Below are 18,535 nucleotides of genomic sequence, written 5' to 3'. Positions count from 1 at the left end.
ATCATATGGTATCAACGCGAGATGCTTCCCGTTCCTCCGGACTGTGTAGAACTCCGGCGTGTAGCCCCCGCCCGTTCCCTGTGCTCGACGGCCGGCTATGGGTTTGCCACTTCTCTGCAATGTCCGTAGGCGTTGAGGAACTGCGGCCTTCTCGTGTGGTCGCAATTTTGCCACCGGCGTTCCTCGTCTGGCGTCACGCCTTGAGGCGACCCAGTCTTGTGTCGTCGCCGCGGACGTCTCGTCTGGCTGCGGTGAGGTCGCCGACGGCCTCAGGGTTGCAATCCAGGGAGCAATGACGGTGCAGATGCCGCTCCCGCCGACGGCCTTCCCCCCGCCCATGCCCACCATGGGGAGCGGGGTGAGCCAGCGCTTCACCCTATTGGCGGGGTGCTACACCGTACCATGGCATTAGGAAGGTATGGCCTTTTTGGTAAAACACTGTCGCGTGTAAATGCGCTGCAGAGCCTGGAGCGCATCCGTTTGACTTTTTACCGTTTCCCTCTAATGAAACATGACCTTTTATGAATGCGAATATGTTCTGATCAGCATCATTTCTGATACGTCTCCTACATGGGGACCATAATATTGAACTCATTTTTGATCATTGGAGAGGTTACTGGAGCTTGCTTTCGCACTGCCGCGGGTTGGCGTGGTTCGCCAGCCGATACCATGTCACCAATAGCGCGTGCCGTCAGGCTGCCAACATGCGACGCCAATGCATCCCATGGTTGTGCAAGCGAACGGCATACAGACCCAACGCCTGACAATGACCATGGTCGCCGGCTGTGCATATCAGTGTTGCACGCCCTTCGGCCAGAGTTCTCTGCCGGCAGCGTGGCATTCACGAATCGCGTGCGGGCCGTCCAATGCTCGGCTGTGTTGCCTGCACGGGCACCGCAGCCGGAGGTCGTGAGGCCTTGCCGGCCTGGCGTCATTTCTCAGCCGCATGGGCGTCCTCGCCTTAAATGCGCGGCCGTACTCTACCACGTGACGCGGCGCGACGCCGCACTCAACTTGCAACATGTCGGCAACACAACTCCCCAGCTGCCGGGAACGCGCAACCACCGCAGACGCAGGACGACCATCCCTGGCTCTCGGCGCCCGGTGCGACAGCGATCTAGCGGCCATGCTGGCACTAGCAGCGGCTGGGCGATATGCGACCGTTGCGACGCGCGTCCCGGCGTCAGTTGCACGCCCACAGACGCGGTGCGAGAATGTGTTCTGCCTCTCGCCAACGCTGGGCACCTATTGATAGTGAGGTTGTGCTGTCACGTGACCGATGTCTGGTCACGTCATCCGTGATTGCCAGTGGCGTGACGTGACGAAAAGCGCACTGGCGTCGTCGTCTCCGGCGACCGCTCCATGGGCGACAACCATCGGCGACCTCCGGTAACGCGCGAGTGTGCCGACGCAACCGCTGCGCGTCTCGACCAACGGAGAGTGCGCGGACGACTCTAGTTGCAACAAGATGCTCTGCAAAGTGTCATGTGAGCTTGTGCCCATGCGCGGCGGGGTGAGCACTGCTCGCCGTCGATTCCCTAATCGCTTGCCGACCCGGCGCACGGGGCCAGGCGCGTGCACGTCAGCCTTCCAGAGCGACAGAATCCGGCACGACACAAATGCACCTCTTCCAATTGCATCTGCATCTATATTCGGAATTTTGGCTGATATGAAAGTGTAATACTGCCGCCCCTCCCCTTGTCCTAGTGTTTTATTTGATCTGTGTATTACTGTAATCACCGCATCACGGGATGCATCCCTCTCCCCACCCCCCTTAGGGTTGTATGCGCACTGTGTGGGTGCACTTGATCCTTATTTGTTCCGTGTATTGGTGCAATCGAATGACAATCACAACGAGACACTGCCCCATTGCCCGAATTATTTTCTACTTATTGTCATCTAATCTGTGTGTTGGTGTATTTACGTAGCAGTGATAAACACATCCCTCCCTTCTTTTTGTGATTCCTGGGCGTATGTACGTGCTGTACTGATTATTATTTGTTTTGTGCATTAGTGTAATCATATGGTATCAACACGAGATGCTTCCCGTACCCCCGGACTGTGTAGCACTCCGGCGTGTAGCCCCCGCCCGTTCCCTGGGCTTGCCAGCCGGCTGTGGGTTTGCCACTTCCCTGCAATGTCCGTAGGCGTTGGGCAACTGCGGCCTTCTCGTGTGGTCGCAGTTTTTCCACCGGCGTTCCTCGCATGGCGTCACGCTTCGAGGCGACGCAGACTTGTGTCTTCGCCGCGGACGTGCCCTCTCGTCTGGCTGCGGTGAGGTCTCCGACGTCATCCATGATCGCCAGTCGGATGACTTGACGAACAACGCACTGGCGTCGTCGGCGCCGGTGTCCGCTCCATGGGTGCAAACCGTCTGCGACCTCCGGTCACGCTCGATTGTGCCGACACAACCGCTGCGCGTCTCGACCAACGTGATTGCGGGGATGACTCAAGTTGCAACAAGATGCTCTGCAAAGTGTCATGAGAGCTGGTGCCCATGCGCGGCGGGGTGAGCACTGTTCGCCGTCGGTCGTTAATCGCTCGCCGACCTGTCGAACGGGGCTAGAAGCGTGCACGTCGGCCTTCCAAAGCGACAGGGGCCGGCACGACACAAATGCACCTGTTCCAGTTGCATCTGCATCTATTTTCGGCATTTTGGCTGATATGAAAGTGTAGTACTGCCGCCCCTCCCCTTGTCCTAGTGTTTTATTTGATCTGTGTATTACTGTAATCACCGCATCACGGGATGCATCCCTCTCCCCACCCCCCTTAGGGTTGTATGCGCACTGTGTGGGTGCACTTGATCCTTATTTGTTCCGTGTATTGGTGCAATCGAATGACAATCACAACGAGATGCTGCCCCATTGCCTAAATCATGTTCTACTTATTCTCATCTATTATGTGTGTTGGTGTATTTACGTGACAATGATCAAGACATTCCCCCCCCCCCCTCCCCCCGCTTTTTCTGCCAGCGGCGCCTGTGCACGTGCTGTGCTGATTATTATTTGATCTGTGCATTAGTGTAGTCATATGGAATCAACACGAGATGCTTCCCGTGACCCCGGACTGTGTAGCACACAGGCGTGTACCCCCGCCCGTTCCCTGGGCTGGCCGGCCGGCTGTGGGTTTGCCACTTCATTGCAATGTCCCTAGGCGTTGGGCAACTGCGGCCTTCTCGTGTAGTCGCAGTTGTGCCACCGGCGTTCCTCGTTTGGCGTCACGCCTCGAGGCGACCCAGTCTTGTGTCCTCGCCGCGGAAGTGCCGCCTGGCTGCGGTGAGGTCGCCGACGGCCTAAGGGCTGCATTCCAGGGAGCAATGACGGGTCGGATGCGGCTCCCGCTGACGGCCTCCCCCCGCCCCCCCCCCCCCCCCCCCCCCCCCCAGACCATGCCCACCATGGGGAGCTGGGTGAGCCAGCGCTTCACCCCTTTGGCGGGGCGCTACACCGTACAGTGGCATAGTGGAAGTAAGGCTTTTTTGTAAACACTGTCGCGTGTAAATGCGCTGAAGACCTTTGCGCATCCGTTTGCCTTTTTGCCATTTCCTGTAACGAAACATGACTTTTTATGAATACAAATCTGTTCTGATCAGCATCATATCTGATACGTCCCCTACATGGGGACCAGAATATTGAACTCATTTTTGAACATTGGCGAGGATACTGGAGCTTCCTTTCGCCCTGCCACGGGTTGGCTTGGTTGGCCGGACGATGCCATGGCACCAACGGCGCGTGCCGTAAGGCTGGACACATGCAACGCCAACGGATCCCATGGTAGTACAAGGGAAAGCCATAAAGACGAAACGCCTGACAATGACCATGGCCGCCGGCTGTGCATATCAGTGTTGCACGCCCTGCGGCCAGATGTCTCTGCCGGCAGCGTGGCATTCACACATCGCGTGCGGGCCGTCCAATGGTCGGTTGTGTTGCCTGCACGGGCACCGCAGCCGGAGGCCGTGCGGCCTTGCCGGCCTGGCGCCATTCCTCAGCTGCGTGGGCATCTTCGCTTGCGATGCACGGCCACGCTCTACCACCTGACGCGGGGCGACGCTGCACTCAACTTGCAACAAGTCGGCAACACAACTCCCCAGCTGCCGGCAACGAGTCACAACCACAGAAGGAGGACGACCAACCTGGTTCTTGCCGCCCTGTGCGACAGCGATCTGGTGGCCATGCTGGCACTAGCAGCGGCTGGACGATTTTCGACCCTGGCGACGCGCGTCCCGGCGTCAGTTGCGCGCCCACAGACGCGGTACGAGCACGTGTTCTGCCTCTGGCCAACAATGGGCACCTATTGATAATGACGGTGTGCTGTCACGTGACCGATGTTTGGTCACGTCATCCGTGATCGCCAGTCGGGTGACGTGACGAACAACGCGCTGGCGTCGTCGGCGCCGGCGCTCGCTGCATGGGCAACAACCGTCGGCGACCTCCGGTCACGCGCGAGTGTGCCAACGCAGCCGCTGCGCGTCTCGACCAACGGAGATTGCGATGACGACTCAAGTTGCAACAAGATGCTCTGCAAAGTGTCATGTGAACTGGTGCCCATGCGCTGCGGGGTGAGCACTGCTCGCCGACGGTCGCTGATCTCTGGCCGACCTGGCGCACGGGGCCAGGCACGTGCACGTCGGTCTTCCAAAGCGACAGCGGCCGGCACGACACCAATGCACCTGTTGCAGTTGCGACTGCATCGCTTTTCGGCATTTTGGGTCAGATCAAAGTGTATTACTGCCGCACCTCCCCTTGTCCTAGTGTTTCATTTGATCTGTGTACTAGTGAATTCACCGCATCACGAGATGTTCCCCCCCCCCTCCCTTTAGGGTTGTATGCCCACTGTGTGGGTGCAGTTGATCTGTATTTGTTCCGTGTATTGATGCAATCGAATGACAATCCCAACAAGATGCTGCCCCATTGCCTGAATTATGTTCTACTTATTTTCATTTAATCCGTGCGTTGGTGTACTTAGCGACAATGATCAAGACATTCCCACTCCCACCCCCCAACCCCCACCCCTTCTTTTTGTGCTTACTGGGCGTATGCACGTCCTGTACTGATTATTTTTTGTTCTGTGCATTAGTGTAATCATATGGTATCAACACGAGGTGCTTCCCGTACCCAAGGACTGTGTAGCACTCCGGCGTGTAGCCCCCGCCCGTTGCCTGGGCTTGCCGGCCGGCTATAGGTTTGCCACTTCCCTGCAATGTCCGTAGGCGTTGGGCAACTGCGGCCTTCTCGTGTGGTCGCAGTTTTGCCACCGGCGTTCCTCGCATGACGTCACGCCTCGAGGCGACGCAGTCTTGTGTCTTCGCCGCGGACGTGCCGTCTCGTCTGGCTGCGGTGAGGTCGCCGACGTCATCCATGATCGCCAATCGGATGACTTGACGAACAACGCACTGGCGTCGTCGGCGCCGGTGTCCGCTCCATTGGCGCAAACCGTCTGCGACCTCCGGTCACGCTCGATTGTGCCGACGCAAAAGCTGCACGCCCACGTGATTGCGGGGATGACTCAAGTTGCAACAAGATGCTCTGCAAAGTGTCATGAGAGCTGGTGCCCATGCGCAGCGGGGTGAGCACTGCTCGCAGTCGGTTGCTAATCGCAAGCCGACACGGCGCACGGGGCCAGGCGCGTGCACGTCGGCTTTCCAGAGCGACAGCCGCCGGGACGACACAAATGCACCTGTTTCAGTTCAGCTGCATCGCTTCCCGGAATTTTGGCTAAGATCAAAGTGTAGCACTGCCGCCCCTCCCCTTTTCCTAGTGTTTTATTTGATATGTGTATTAGTGTAATCACCGCATCACGGGATGTCCCCCCAGACTTAGGGTTGCATGCTCACTGTGTGAGTTCAGTTGATCCTGATTTGTTCCGTATATTGGTTCAATCGAACGACATTGACAACGAGATGCTGCCCCATTGCCTGAATTATGTTCTACTTGTTCTCATCTAATCCGTGTGATGGTGTATTTACGTGACAATGATCAAGACATTCTCCCCCCCCCCCCCCCCCCCCCCACCACCTGCTTTTTCTGCTAGCGGCGCGTGTGCACGTGCTGCACTGGTTATTATTTGATTTGTGCATTAGTGTAATCATGCGGAATCAACACGAGATGCTTCCCGCGACCCCGGACTGTGTAGCACTCCGGCGTGTAGCCCCCGCCCGTTCCCTGGGCTCGCCTGCCGGCTGTGGGTTTGCCACAACCCTGCAATGTCCGTAGGCCATGGGCATCTGCAGCCTTCTCGTGTGGTCGCAGTTTGGCACCGGCGTTCCTCGCCTGGCGGCACGTCTCGAGGTGACACGGTCTTGTGTCGTCGCCGCGGACGTGCCGTCTGGCTTCGGTGAGTTCGCCGATGGCCTATGGCCTGCATTCCATGGAGCATTGACGGAGCGCATGCGGCTCCTTCCGACGGCCTGCCCCCGCCCTGCACACCGCTGCGTCTAAATGCGCTGCAGAGCCTGGAGCGCATCCGTTTGTCATTTTAACATTTCTTATAATGAAGCATGACCTTTCATGAATGCAAATATGTTCTGATCAGCATCACATCTGATATGACCCTGCATTGGGCCAGAATATTGAACTAAGTTTTGAACATTGGCGAGGTTACTGGAGCTTGCTCTCGCACTGCCGCGGGTTGGCCTGGGTGGCCGACCGATGCCATGTCACTAACAGCGCGTGCCGTCGGGCCGGCAACATGCAACGCCAACGCATCACATGGTTGTACAAGCGAACGTCATACAGACCAAACGTCTGACAATGACCATGGTCGCCGGCTGTGCATATCAGTGTTGCACCCCCAGCGGCCAGATGTCTCTGCCGGCACCGTGGCATTCACACATCGCCTGCGGGCCGTGCAGTGGTCGGCTGTGTTGCCTGCTCCAACGCACGTGCACCGCAGCCGGAGACCGTGCGGCCTTGCCGGCCTGGCGCCATTCCTCTGTTGCATGGGCGTCTTCGCTTGCGATGCGCGGCCGCGCTCTACCACCTGACGCTGTGCGACGCCTCACTCAACTTGCAACAAGTCGGCAACACAACTCCCCAGCTGCCGGGAACGAGCCACCATCGCAGACGTAGGACGACAAACCTGGCTCTCGGCTCCCGGTGCTACAACAATCTAGCGGCCATGCTGGCACTAGCAGCGGCTGGGCGATTTTCGACCGTAGCGTCGCGTGTCCCGGCGTGAGTTGCACGCCCAGAGACGCGGTGCAGGGACATGTTCTGCCTCTCGCCAACACTGGGCACCTTTTGATAGTGACGGTGTGCTGTCACGTGACCGATGTCTGGTCACGTCATCCGTGATTGCCATTCGTGTCACCTGACGAACAACGCACTGGCGTCGTCGGCGCCGCCGACCGCTCCATGGGCGACAACCGTTGGAGACCTCCAGTCACGCGCGAGTGTGCCGACGCAACCGCTGCGCCTCTCGACCAACGAAGATTGCGCGGCCGACTCAAGTTGGAACAATATGCTCTGCAAAGTGTCATGTGAGCTGGTTTTCACGCGCAGCGTGGTGAGCACTGCTCGCCGTCGGTCACGAATCGCTCGCCGACCTGGCGCACGGGGAGGTGCGTGCACATCGGCTTTCCAGAGCGACAGCGACCGGTACGACTGAAATGCACCTGTTGCAGTTTTTCTGCGTCGCCTCTCGGAATTTTGGCTATGATCAAAGTGTAGTACTGCCGCCCCTCCACTTGTCTTAGTGTTTTGTTTGAACTGTGTATTTGGTTAATCACTGCACCACGAGATGTCCCTCCCCCCACCCTTAGAGTTGCATGCCCACTGTGTGGGTGCAATTGATCCTTATTTGTCCGTGTATTGGTGCAAACGAATGACAATCACCACGAGATGCTGCCCAATTGCCTGAATTATTTTCTACTTATTCTCATCTACTCTGTGTGTTGGTGTATTTACGTGACGATGATCAAGACATTCCCCCCGCCCCTTGTTTCTCTGCTAGCGGCGCGTGTGCACGTGCTGAACAGATTATTATTTGACCTGTGCATTAGTGTAATCATAAGGAATCAACACGAGATACTTCCCGTGACCCCGGACTGTGTAGCACTCCGGCGTGTAGCCCCCGCCCGTTCCCTGGGATGGCCGGCCGGCTGTGGGTTTGCCACTTCACTGCAATGTCCGTGGGCGTTGGCCAACTGCGGCCTTCTCGTGTGGTCGCAGCTTTGCCACCGGCGTTCCTCGCCTGGCGTCACGTCTCGAGGCGACCCAGTCTTGTGTCGTCGCCGCGGACGTGTCGTCGGGCTGCGGTGAGGTCGCCGACGGCCTAAGGCCTGTAATCCCGGGAGCATTGACGGGGCAGATGCGGCTCCCGCCGACGGCCTGCCCCCTGGCACTGTCCACCATGGGGAGCGGGGCGAGCCAGCGCTTTACCCCATTGGTGGCACGCTACACCGTGCCGTGGCATTATGGAAGTAAGGCTTTTTTGTAAAACCATGTCGCGTGTAAATGCGCTGAAAACCTTTGCGCATCCGTTTGTGTTTTTACCATTTCCTATAATGCAACATGACCTCTTATGAATGCGAATATGTTCTGATCAGCAGCATATCTGATACGTTCCCTACATGGGGACCAGAATATTGAACTCATTTTTGAACATTGACGTGGTTACTAGAGGTTGCTTGCGCCCTGCCGCGGGTTGGCCCGGTTGGCCGGCCGATGCCATGCCACCAACAGCGCGTGCCGTCAGGCTGGACACATGCAACGCCAACGTATCCCATGGTTGTACAAGCGAAAGCCACACAGACCAAACGCCTGACAATGACCATGGCCGCCGGCTGTGCATATCAGTTTTGCGTGCCCTGCGGCCAGATGTCTCTGCCGGCGGCGTGGCATTCCCAAATCGCGTGCGGGCCGTCCAATGGTCGGCTGTGTTCCCTGCGCGGGCACCGCAGCCGGAGGCCTTGCGGCCTTGCCGGCCTGGCGCCATTCCTCAGCTGCATGGGCATCTTCGCTTACGATGCGCGGCCGCGCTCTACCACGTGATGCGAGGCGACGCCGCACTCAACATGCAGCATGTCGGCAACACAACTCCCCAGCTGCCGGGAACGAGCCTCCATCGCAGATGAAGGACGACAAACCTGGCTCTAGGCGCCCGGTGCGACAGTCATCTAGCGACCATGCTGGCACTAGCAGCGGCTGGGCGATTTTCAGCGGCTGGTCCAATTGTCGGCTGTGTGCCCTGCACGGGTACCGCAGCCGGAGCCCGTGCGGCCTTGCAGGCCTGGCACCATTCCTCAGCTGCATGGGCGTCTTCGCTTGCGATGCGCGGCCGCGCTCTACCACGTGACGTGGGGCAACGCCGCACTCAACATACAAGTCGGCAACACAACTCCCCAGCTGCCGGGAACGCGCCATCACTGCAGACGCAGGACGACCAATCTGGCTCTCCGCGCCCGGTGCGACAGCGATTTGGCGGCCATGCTGGCATTAGCAGCGGCTGGGCGATTTTCGACCGTAGCGACGCGCGTCCCGGCGTCAGTTGCACACCCACATACGCGGTGCGAGCACGTGTTCTGCCTCTCGCCAAATCTGAGCACCTATTGATAGTGACGGTGTGCTGTTACGTGACCGATGTCTGGACACGTCATCCGTGATTGCCAGTAGGGTGACGTGACGAACAACGCACTGGCATCGTCGGCACCGGTGACCCCTCCATGGACGCAAACCGTCGGCGACCTCCGGTAACGCACGAGTGTGCCGACGCAACCGGTGCGCTTCTCGACCAACGGAGATATCGCGGACGTCTCAAGGTGCAACAAGATGCTCTGCAAAGTGCCATGTGAGCTGGAGCTCATGCGCTGCGGCGTGAGCACCTCTCGCCGTCGGTCGCTAATCGCTCGTCGACCCGGCGCACGGGGCAGGCGCGTGCACGTCGGCCTTCCAGAGCGACAGCGGCCGGCACGACACAAATGCACCTGTTGCAGTTGCATCTGCATCGATTCTCGGTATTTCGGCTGAGATGAAAGTGTAGTACTGTCGCCCCTCCCCTTGTCGTAGTGTTTTATTTTATCTGTTTATTTGTGTAATTACCGCATCACGAGATGTCCCCCCCCTTAGGGTTGTATGCCCACTGTGTGGGTGCAATTGATCCTTATTTTTTCCGTGTATTGTTGCAACCGAATAACAATCCCAACGAGATGCTACCCCATTGCCTGAATTATGTTTTACTTATTCTAATCTAATCTGTGTGTTGTTGTATTTACGTGACAATGATCAGGACATCCCCCCCCCCCTGCTTTTCTGCTAGCGGCGCGTGTGCAAGTGCGGTACTGATTATTATTTAATCTGTGCATTAATGTAATCATATGGAATCAACACGAGATGCTTCCCGTGACCCCTGACTCTGTAGCACACAGGCGTGTAGCCCCCGTCCGTTCCGTGGGCTGGCCGGCCGGCTGTGGGTTTGCCACTTCACTGCAATGTCCGTAGGCGTTGGGCAATTGTGGCCTTCTCGTGTGGTCGCAGTTTTGCTACCGGCGTTCCTCGTCTGGCGTCACGCCTCGAGGCGACGCAGTCTTGTGTCGTCGCCGCGGAGATGTCTGGCTGCGGTGAGGTCGCCGACGGCCTAAGGCCTGTAATCCAGGGAGCAATGACGGGTCGGATTCGGCTCCCGCCGACGGCCTTCCCCCCGCACATGCCCACCATGGGGAGCGGGGTGAGCCACCGCTTCACCCCATTGGCAGCACGCTACACCGTACCGTGGCATTATGGAAGTATGGCTTTTTTTGTAAAACACTGTCGCGTGTAAATGCGCTGTAGAGCCTGAGCCCATCCGTTTGTCTTTTTACCGTTTCCTACAATGAAACATGACCTTTTATGAATGCGGATATGTTCTGATCAGCATCATATCTGATACGTCCCCTACATGGGGACCAGAATATTGAACTCATTTTTGAACATTGGCGAGGATACTGGAGCTTCCTTTCGCCCTGCCACGGGTTGGCTTGGTTGGCCGGACGATGCCATGGCACCAACGGCGCGTGCCGTAAGGCTGGACACATGCAACGCCAACGGATCCCATGGTAGTACAAGGGAAAGCCATAAAGACGAAACGCCTGACAATGACCATGGCCGCCGGCTGTGCATATCAGTGTTGCACGCCCTGCGGCCAGATGTCTCAGCAGGCAGCGTAGCATTCACACATCTCTTGCGGGCCGTCCAATTGTCGGCTGTGTTGTCCGCTCCAGCGCACGGGCACCACAGCCGGAGGCCGTGCGTCCTTGCCGGCCATGCGCCATTCTTCAGCTGCATGGGCGTCATCGCTTGCGATGCGCGGCCGCGCTCTGCCACGTGACGCGGCGCGACGCTGCACTCAACTTGCAACATGTCGGCAACACAACTCCCCTGAGCTGGTGCCAATGCGTGGCGGTGTGATCACTGCTCGCTGTCGGTCGCTAATCGCTGGTCGGCCCGGCGCACGGAGCCAGGCGCGTGCGCGCCGGCCTTGCAGACCGACAGGGGCCGGCACGACATAAATGCACGTGTTGCAATTGCATCTGCATCGCTTTTCGGCCTTTTGGTAAAGATCAAGGTGTAGTTAATATTATGTTCTTATCATCTTGATTTTGATCCTAGTCAAAGGTTATTTCACGTTTAAATTCCGTATTTCTTCTTGGACGCGCCTTACAAATCTAGGTGGTTACGCCTGGCGGCCATCAGCTGAACTACTCAATGTCAGCAAGGGACGGCGATTACGAGGAAGTGCGACTACAAGTGCAAGTGCGACAAGCGACTACGGCGACTACGGCGACTGCGAGAGCAAGACCCCGGCACGCCGTGCCGACTACCTGAATGGTAGTGAGTTGAGGGACGGTGGCGGCGTTTCGACGCGCTTCTCACGAACGCGCGTCGCCCCCAAAGCGCTGGCCAAAACCATCCCGGTGGCCTGGCGCGCGGTGGACGGCGAGCTACGGCTTGCGGTCGGCGACGATGTGGTGCCGCGTCGCGAGGCGGCTGCCCTCCTGCGAGAGGCGGGCCGCCAGGCGGCCGCCGAGCGTCTGTATCGCCTGCCTCACCAGGGCAAAGTGATGCAGACGGTCGGCGACCAGCGCGTGAGCAACCACTACATGTACCGTGGCAGCTTCACCCGCTTTGCCGAGTGGCTCTTTGTGCACCGCGCGCGGCTGGGACTGGTGCCTCTAAACGGCGTCCGTCGCAGCCCTGTGCGGGGCGACGAGCGCTGCCGGCGGTGCGGTTACGCGCGCGAGACGCTGTCCCACGTGCTGTGCCACTGCATGCCGCACAGTGACGCCTTCCAGCGCCGTCACAACGCCATCCTGAGCCGCCTCCACAAGGCGGTGCAGCGGGATGGCGTGGTGACACAGGTCAACCGGCGGGTGCCGGGGTGCGTCTCCTCCCTGCGCCCCGACCTGGTGGTGACCCGCGGTGACGAGGTCATCCTGGCCGACGTCACCGTGGCCTTTGAGAATGGGCCACACGCGCTTCGCGCTGCCAGCGACGCCAAGGTCCGCAAGTACACCCCACTCGTGCACGAGCTGCGCGGGCGGGGCAAGACGGCCAGTGTGGTGGCGTTGATCGTCGGTCCCCTGGGCACCTGGTGGCGGGGCAACGAGGCCTCGCTGCGCCGGCTTCGTGTCAGCCGGAACTACGCTAAGCTGATGCGGCGGCTCATGGTGAGCGACACCGGTGGTGATTTGGGTTTTAAGGGCGCGTCGGCATCGGGGCCATTTTGCGCTCACTCGATGACGGTTATGTACCTCTGTGACGACGCGATAAGTATGTTGTCAATTGATAACAGGTAGCGTCGCTGGCGCACTTACACTGAGGGGTGAGTGAAAATAACGTCAAAGTCAATGTGTGCTAAAAATGCGAGTATATCTCCAAGTTCACCACATGGGTTTCGACCGAGTAACCGATGAAGGGGCGCTGGAGGAAAAAATCTTCGCCTCTCCGTCTCAAGGCGCCGACATGAGACGAGCACATGTTCAACAGACAACCGGTCCCCGCATCTATCACACCGTGGCACATCCCTACGCGTCAAGTAAAACGAGTGTGTTGCATATGTATGACCCAACCGAAGCCTACAAAGGGCGACTTCCTGGAAGCGGCTTCGGCGATGGGAGGATTCCCAATCACCCAGATGGGGCTTGATTTCCCTTAAATCTGATGCTGGTCGAACATGTGCTGCCACGTATTGCGGACGCATTTGGAAATGACTGACTAGATCTCGAGCGGGTACATAAATTGGTATTGGGTTTCTCTCACACGCCGCAGCTTTCGCTGCGGCGTCGGCTTTTTCATTCCTTATTATTCCTATGTGGCTGGAGATCCACATAAATGTGATACGGCAGGAAGTGTTGTCCAGCCATTCCAGTTCCTCCCAGATTGAGCGCGTCAAAAATGAGTGGTCACGCGACATTGGCGTCGGGTCTAATGATGAAAGTGTAGTACGCGAGTCGGTCAAAATGACTATATCCCTTTCAGGACGACAACCAACGTACTGAAGCGCTGCTAAAATGGCAAACAGTTCTGAGGAAAAAAACTGAAAGGTGCTGCGGGTGGCATAGACCTACGGTATGGACACCGCAAACAAATGCGTAACCCGTTCCTGTTGAGCCCTTGGACGCGTCGGTAAATATTTGTAATGAGTTCGCGTATTGTGAGATCTGTTCCAACGAGTACGTGAGGAACTCTCGTGGTGAAGTGCCATTTTTAAGATGCTGACAAAGTTCCAAATCATTCTTAATACTCAGACGTCTCCACGGAGCTGGGTCCCGAAGAGTGTGCGGGGCAATGTCATCCAGCGTAATATCCGCCTCGTCCAGGCAGTCCCGGACGCGCAGGCACATCGGCCGCGCTGACGTGGGCCTCCCCCTCAAGAAAGAACGAATCAGCGTCTGAGAGAAGATGAACTTAAAGGCTGGGTGGTCCGGAAATTGTGAAACCTTTGTAGCGTAATTCAAAGTAAGTCGTTGTCTCCTAAGAGGCAAGGGCGGTTCATTCGCTTCCACCAGCAAGTTTCTTGTTCGGGTCGTACGAAACGCCCCAGAGGCTATACGAACACATGTATGGCGGATTGTGTCCAAAACCTGCTTTGAAGATGTAGGAGCACTATCGTAGACAGGACTAGCATAATCGACGACTGATCGAATTAGGGCCCTATACAGGTTCAACAGGGTGCTTCTATCGGCTCCAAAGGTCATACGACACATTACTTTCATGAGGTTCATGCGCTTGAGACACTTAGTCTTAACCATCTTAAAGTGTTGCTTAAACGTGGGCCGACGGTCAAACGTGAGGCCCAGGAAACAAATGTCGTTACAAACTGGGATAGTGGCATTACACAGTCGCAACTCCGGGTCTCTACAGCCTCTAATCCGTGAGCAGAAGTGCATGCACTTAGTCTTGGTGGTCGAAAATTTGCAGCCATTCTTAAGGGTCCACTCAGTCAGTCGAGTCAGGCATAACTGAAGCTGCCTCTCAGCAGACGTCGTTATGGATGCCGCCCACCAGATGGCAAAGTCGTTCACAAACAGTGACCGACTGATGGTAGGTGGCAAACAGTCTGCGATATCATCGATCATCAGCGCAAACAGGGTTACGCTAAGGACGCTCCCTTGAGGAACACCGTTCTCTTGTTCATAGCGATCAGATAGCATGCCACCCACTCGGACGCGTAAGAATCGACGACGTAAAAAATTTTCAATGAAGAGTGCCATGTGACCTCGGAGCCCACACCTGTGTACTTTGCTTAGAATGTCATAGCGCCAGGTGGTATCATAAGCCTGTCCAATGTCAAAGAAGACTGCTATCGTGTGACGTCTTTGTTTAAAAGAATGTCGTATAGCTGTGTCTAAGATCGTTAAGTGGTCAACAGTGCATCGTTTCTTCCGAAACCCGCATTGCACTTTGGAAAGACGACCGTGGGTTTCAAGGTGCCGCATGAGACGATTATTCATCATCCTCTCTAGCACTTTGCATAGGGATGAAGTCAGCGAAATTGGGCGGTAGTGCAGTGGGTCGGAACCATCCTTTCCGGGCTTCTGTATCGGGACTATAATGGCCTCCCGCCACGACTCTGGGAAGTCATCTTGCAACCACACATAGTTGAAAAGTTCAGGTAAGGCATGGAGGGACTCCTTCTTTAGGTGATTCAACATATCATTGTGGACTTAATCCAATCCAGGCGACACACTCTTGGTGCGTTGTAATGCCGTTCTTATAATGTTATTGCCTTGGTACGTTGTAATGCCGTTCTTATAATGTTATTAATTGAACTTTATCAAACAACCGTGTCGCGTGTAAGTGCCCTCCACATCTTGGAGCGGCATCCGCATTTCCTTTTCTTTCTCTTGTTATCAAACATGTAATTCTTAAAATAAAAAATCTGTTCTTATCAGCTTAATATCTGATACGTCCCCTACATGGGGACCAGAATATTAAACTGATTTTTGAACATTGGCGGGGTTACTGGAGCATGCTCCTGCCCTGCCGCGGGTTGGCCTGGCGTTGCACTACAGCCAGGATCGGCCCATTTTTTGCTGTCAGCGGTGTCAATAAATCAATATGCTCTAATACATGTAAAATCCGTATGTATGTTCAATATGGCTTTGCGCTTATGCTGCATGCGCGCCGCTCCTGGCACATAGCCAAGACGCATCGCCTCAGATGTCTGGGCCGACGCAAAAGCCAGCACGAACAGAGCATGGCCAGAGTCAACAACAAAATCAACGACTACATAGCAAACAATGAAGAAACACACCAAGAAAGCATCCAAACAAAACACAAAAAGCAACAACAGACATCAAATTGCAACGCTGTGGCGGCCGGCGAAAACACATGATTGACATCAGCTCAAAGGCGGCCGATGCCATGTCACCAACAGCGCGTGCCGTCAGGCCGGTAACATGCAATGCCAACGCATCACACGGTTGTACAAGCCAACACCATATAGACCAAACGTCTGACAATGACCATGGCCGCCGGCTGTCCATAACGGCTTTGCGCGCCCCACGGCTAGATGTCTCTGTCGGCAGCGTGGCATTCACACATGGCCTGCGGGCCGGCCAATGGTCGGCTGTCTGCCATGCTCCAGCGCACGGGGCCGGCAGCCGGAGGCCATGCGCCCTTGCCGGCCTGGCGGCATTGCTTAGCTGCATAGGCGTCTTCGCTTCCGAAGCGTGGCCGCGCTCTACCACGTGACGCGACCAAACTTTGCTCTCGGCGCTCGGTGTGACAGCCATCTAACGGCCATCTGGGCGCTAGGTGGCGCTAGCGGCGGCTGGGCGCTTTTTGACCGTAGCGACGCGCGTGCCGGCGTCAGTTTTACGTCCTCAGATGCGGTGCGAGCATGCAGCATAAGCGCAAAGCCATATTGAACACACATTCTGATTATACATGTATTAGAGCGTACTGATTTATTGACACCACCGACAGCATGAAATGGGCCGATCCTGGCTGTAGTGCAATGCCAGGCCAACCCACGGCAGGGCGGGAGCAAGCTCCAGTAACCCCGCCAATGTTCAAAAATCAGTTTAATATACTGGTCCCCATGTAGGGGACGAATCAGATATTAAGCTAAGCAGAACAGATTTTTATTTTTAAAAAATACATGTTTGATAACAAGACAAAGAAAAGGAAATGCGGATGCCGCTCCACGATGTGGAGGGCACTTACACGCGACACGGTTGTTTGTTAAAATTCAGGAAATAACATTATAAGAACGGCAGTAACAATGTACCAAGGCGCCAGGGCGCACATCGAACAGGGTTTGCTGATGGCGCCACCTTACTTCACTACATCAGCTGGGCAGTGGTGGCGCCACCAGCTGCGCCGCAGATGGCGCCGCAAAACAACTTTCTGGCGCGACGCAGCGCGCTACGGGAGGGATGGGGCGGGGGTCGGCTTCCCTCCCGAAGGTGGGGGAGGGGGGGGGATCAGGCCGCCGGTGGGGATCGTATCCGGCCCACGTGGCGCTCCGAGGACTGGGGGGGGGGGGGGGGACGGGGCGTCGGGCGGCCGCGCCGATCGCTCACCGCGCGGAGGTAGCGGCCCGGGTGTGCGGCCGCTGTGCTGCGCCGGGACGCCGCGCCAGGCCGAAACAGTGTGCTGCTGGCGTCGGCAAGATGGCGGCGACGACCCTGATGTCACCGCGTCCGGGTGAAACGGCCGCAGATCACTCGTACTGGCGGCGCCCAGACAGATGCTCGATGTAAATGTCGCGGGACCACCTCAGGGTGTCGCTCACCATGACCCGCCGCATCAGCTTGGCGTATTTCCGGCTGACGCGGAGCCGGCGCAGCGAGGCCTCGTTGCCCCGCCACCAGGTGCCCAGGGGACCGACGATCAACGCCACCACACTGGCCGTCTTGCCCCGCCCGCGCAGCTCGTGCACGAGTGGGGTGTACTTGCGGACCTTGGCGTCGCTGGCAGCGCGAAGCGCGTGTGGCCCATTCTCAAAGGCCACGGTGACGTCGGCCAGGATGACCTCGTCACCGCGGGTCACCACCAGGTCGGGGCGCAGGGAGGAGACGCACCCCGGCACCCGCCGGTTGACCTGTGTCACCACGCCATCCCGCTGCACCGCCTTGTGGAGGCGGCTCAGGATGGCGTTGTGACGGCGCTGGAAGGCGGCACTGTGCGGCATGCAGTGGCACAGCACGTGGGACAGCGTCTCGCGCGCGTAACCGCACCGCCGGCAGCGCTCGTCGCCCCGCACAGGGCTGCGACGGACGCCGTTTAGAGGCACCAGTCCCAGCCGCGCGCGGTGCACAAAGAGCCACTCGGCAAAGCGGGTGAAGCTGCCACGGTACATGTAGTGGTTGCTCACGCGCTGGTCGCCGACCGTCTGCATCACTTTGCCCTGGTGAGGCAGGCGATACAGACGCTCGGCGGCCGCCTGGCGGCCCGCCTCTCGCAGGAGGGCAGCCGCCTGGCGACGCGGCACCACGTCGTCGCCGACCGCAAGCCGCAGCTCACCGTCCACCGCGCGCCAGGCCACCGGGATGGTTTTGACCAGAGCTTTGGTGGCGACGCGCGTTCGTGAGAAGCGCGTCGAAACGTCGCCACCGTCCCTCAACTCCTTACCATTCAGGTAGTCGGCGAGCTGTGCCGGGGTAGGCTCAGCCAGGAGGCGCTTGCGCACAGACTCCTGTAGCTGAGAGGCAGCACTCTCGCGGACGGGTTCGTCCGGGGAGGTGAGGAGCTGCCATGTAGACGCCAGAAGGAGGATGTCGATCTCAGAGGCGAGCTCGGTGAGGCCAACACAGCCGCGCGGGGTGCTGGCGTGCAGGTACTCCTGGCACGCGCGAAAGGGCAGCTGGATTGCCCCCTTGACCCTCCAGCGCAGCTCGGCGTCGAACTGACGCAGAGCCCGTTTTGGGAGCAGACCCAGCCGGAGGCAGTGGGTCAGCCGTGGCAGGATGAACGCGCGCAGCGCGTCCAGTTTCTGCCACGGGGCCAGCGCGCTGTCCAGGACGAGGCGGGCGGCCTACCCCGCCTCGGCCAGCACCTGTAACGGCGGGCACGACAGCCTGGTGTGTCCCACAGGACGGCCCAGGTAGCGGTAC

General features: G+C 57.9%; 1 protein-coding gene and 3 pseudogenes across 1 annotated transcript; 3 read left to right on the top strand and 1 right to left on the bottom strand.

Moving 5' to 3' along the window:
- The first annotated feature begins 3,557 nt into the window (after positions 1 to 3,557).
- On the top strand, positions 3,558 to 3,730 carry LOC119096112 (uncharacterized; annotated as a pseudogene).
- A 2,485-nt stretch (positions 3,731 to 6,215) lies between these two features.
- On the top strand, positions 6,216 to 17,130 carry LOC119094916 (uncharacterized). Its single transcript, XM_037217827.1, has 3 exons — positions 6,216 to 6,333; positions 11,868 to 12,640; positions 17,062 to 17,130. Exons 1-3 carry the CDS (start codon positions 6,216 to 6,218, stop codon positions 17,128 to 17,130), a joined length of 960 nt encoding a protein of 319 aa, XP_037073722.1.
- LOC119096118 (uncharacterized) lies at positions 15,304 to 15,507 on the top strand (annotated as a pseudogene).
- Positions 16,405 to 16,580, bottom strand: LOC119096120 (uncharacterized; annotated as a pseudogene).
- Positions 17,131 to 18,535: the final 1,405 nt, after the last annotated feature.

The sequence above is a fragment of the Pollicipes pollicipes genome, unplaced genomic scaffold (genome assembly GCF_011947565.3).
Source record: "Pollicipes pollicipes isolate AB1234 unplaced genomic scaffold, Ppol_2.1 Scaffold_4219;HRSCAF=4965_pilon_pilon_pilon, whole genome shotgun sequence".
NCBI classification, from domain to species: Eukaryota; Metazoa; Arthropoda; class Thecostraca; order Pollicipedomorpha; family Pollicipedidae; genus Pollicipes; species Pollicipes pollicipes.
Note: the sequence above shows the minus strand (reverse complement) of the source record. Positions and strands in the feature narration are given on the sequence as shown.

Bases quoted from the DNA above. Each gene is read 5' to 3' on its own strand.
- LOC119094916 (XM_037217827.1), top strand. From the start codon at position 6,216: ATGGGCATCTGCAGCCTTCTCGTGTGGTCGCAGTTTGGCACCGGCGTT. The intron at 6,334-11,867 runs GTGAGTTCGCCG...TCGCCCCCAAAG, and splicing joins GGACGTGCCGTCTGGCTTCG to CGCTGGCCAAAACCATCCCG. The intron at 12,641-17,061 runs GTGAGCGACACC...ACGCCGCGCCAG, and splicing joins AGCTGATGCGGCGGCTCATG to GCCGAAACAGTGTGCTGCTG.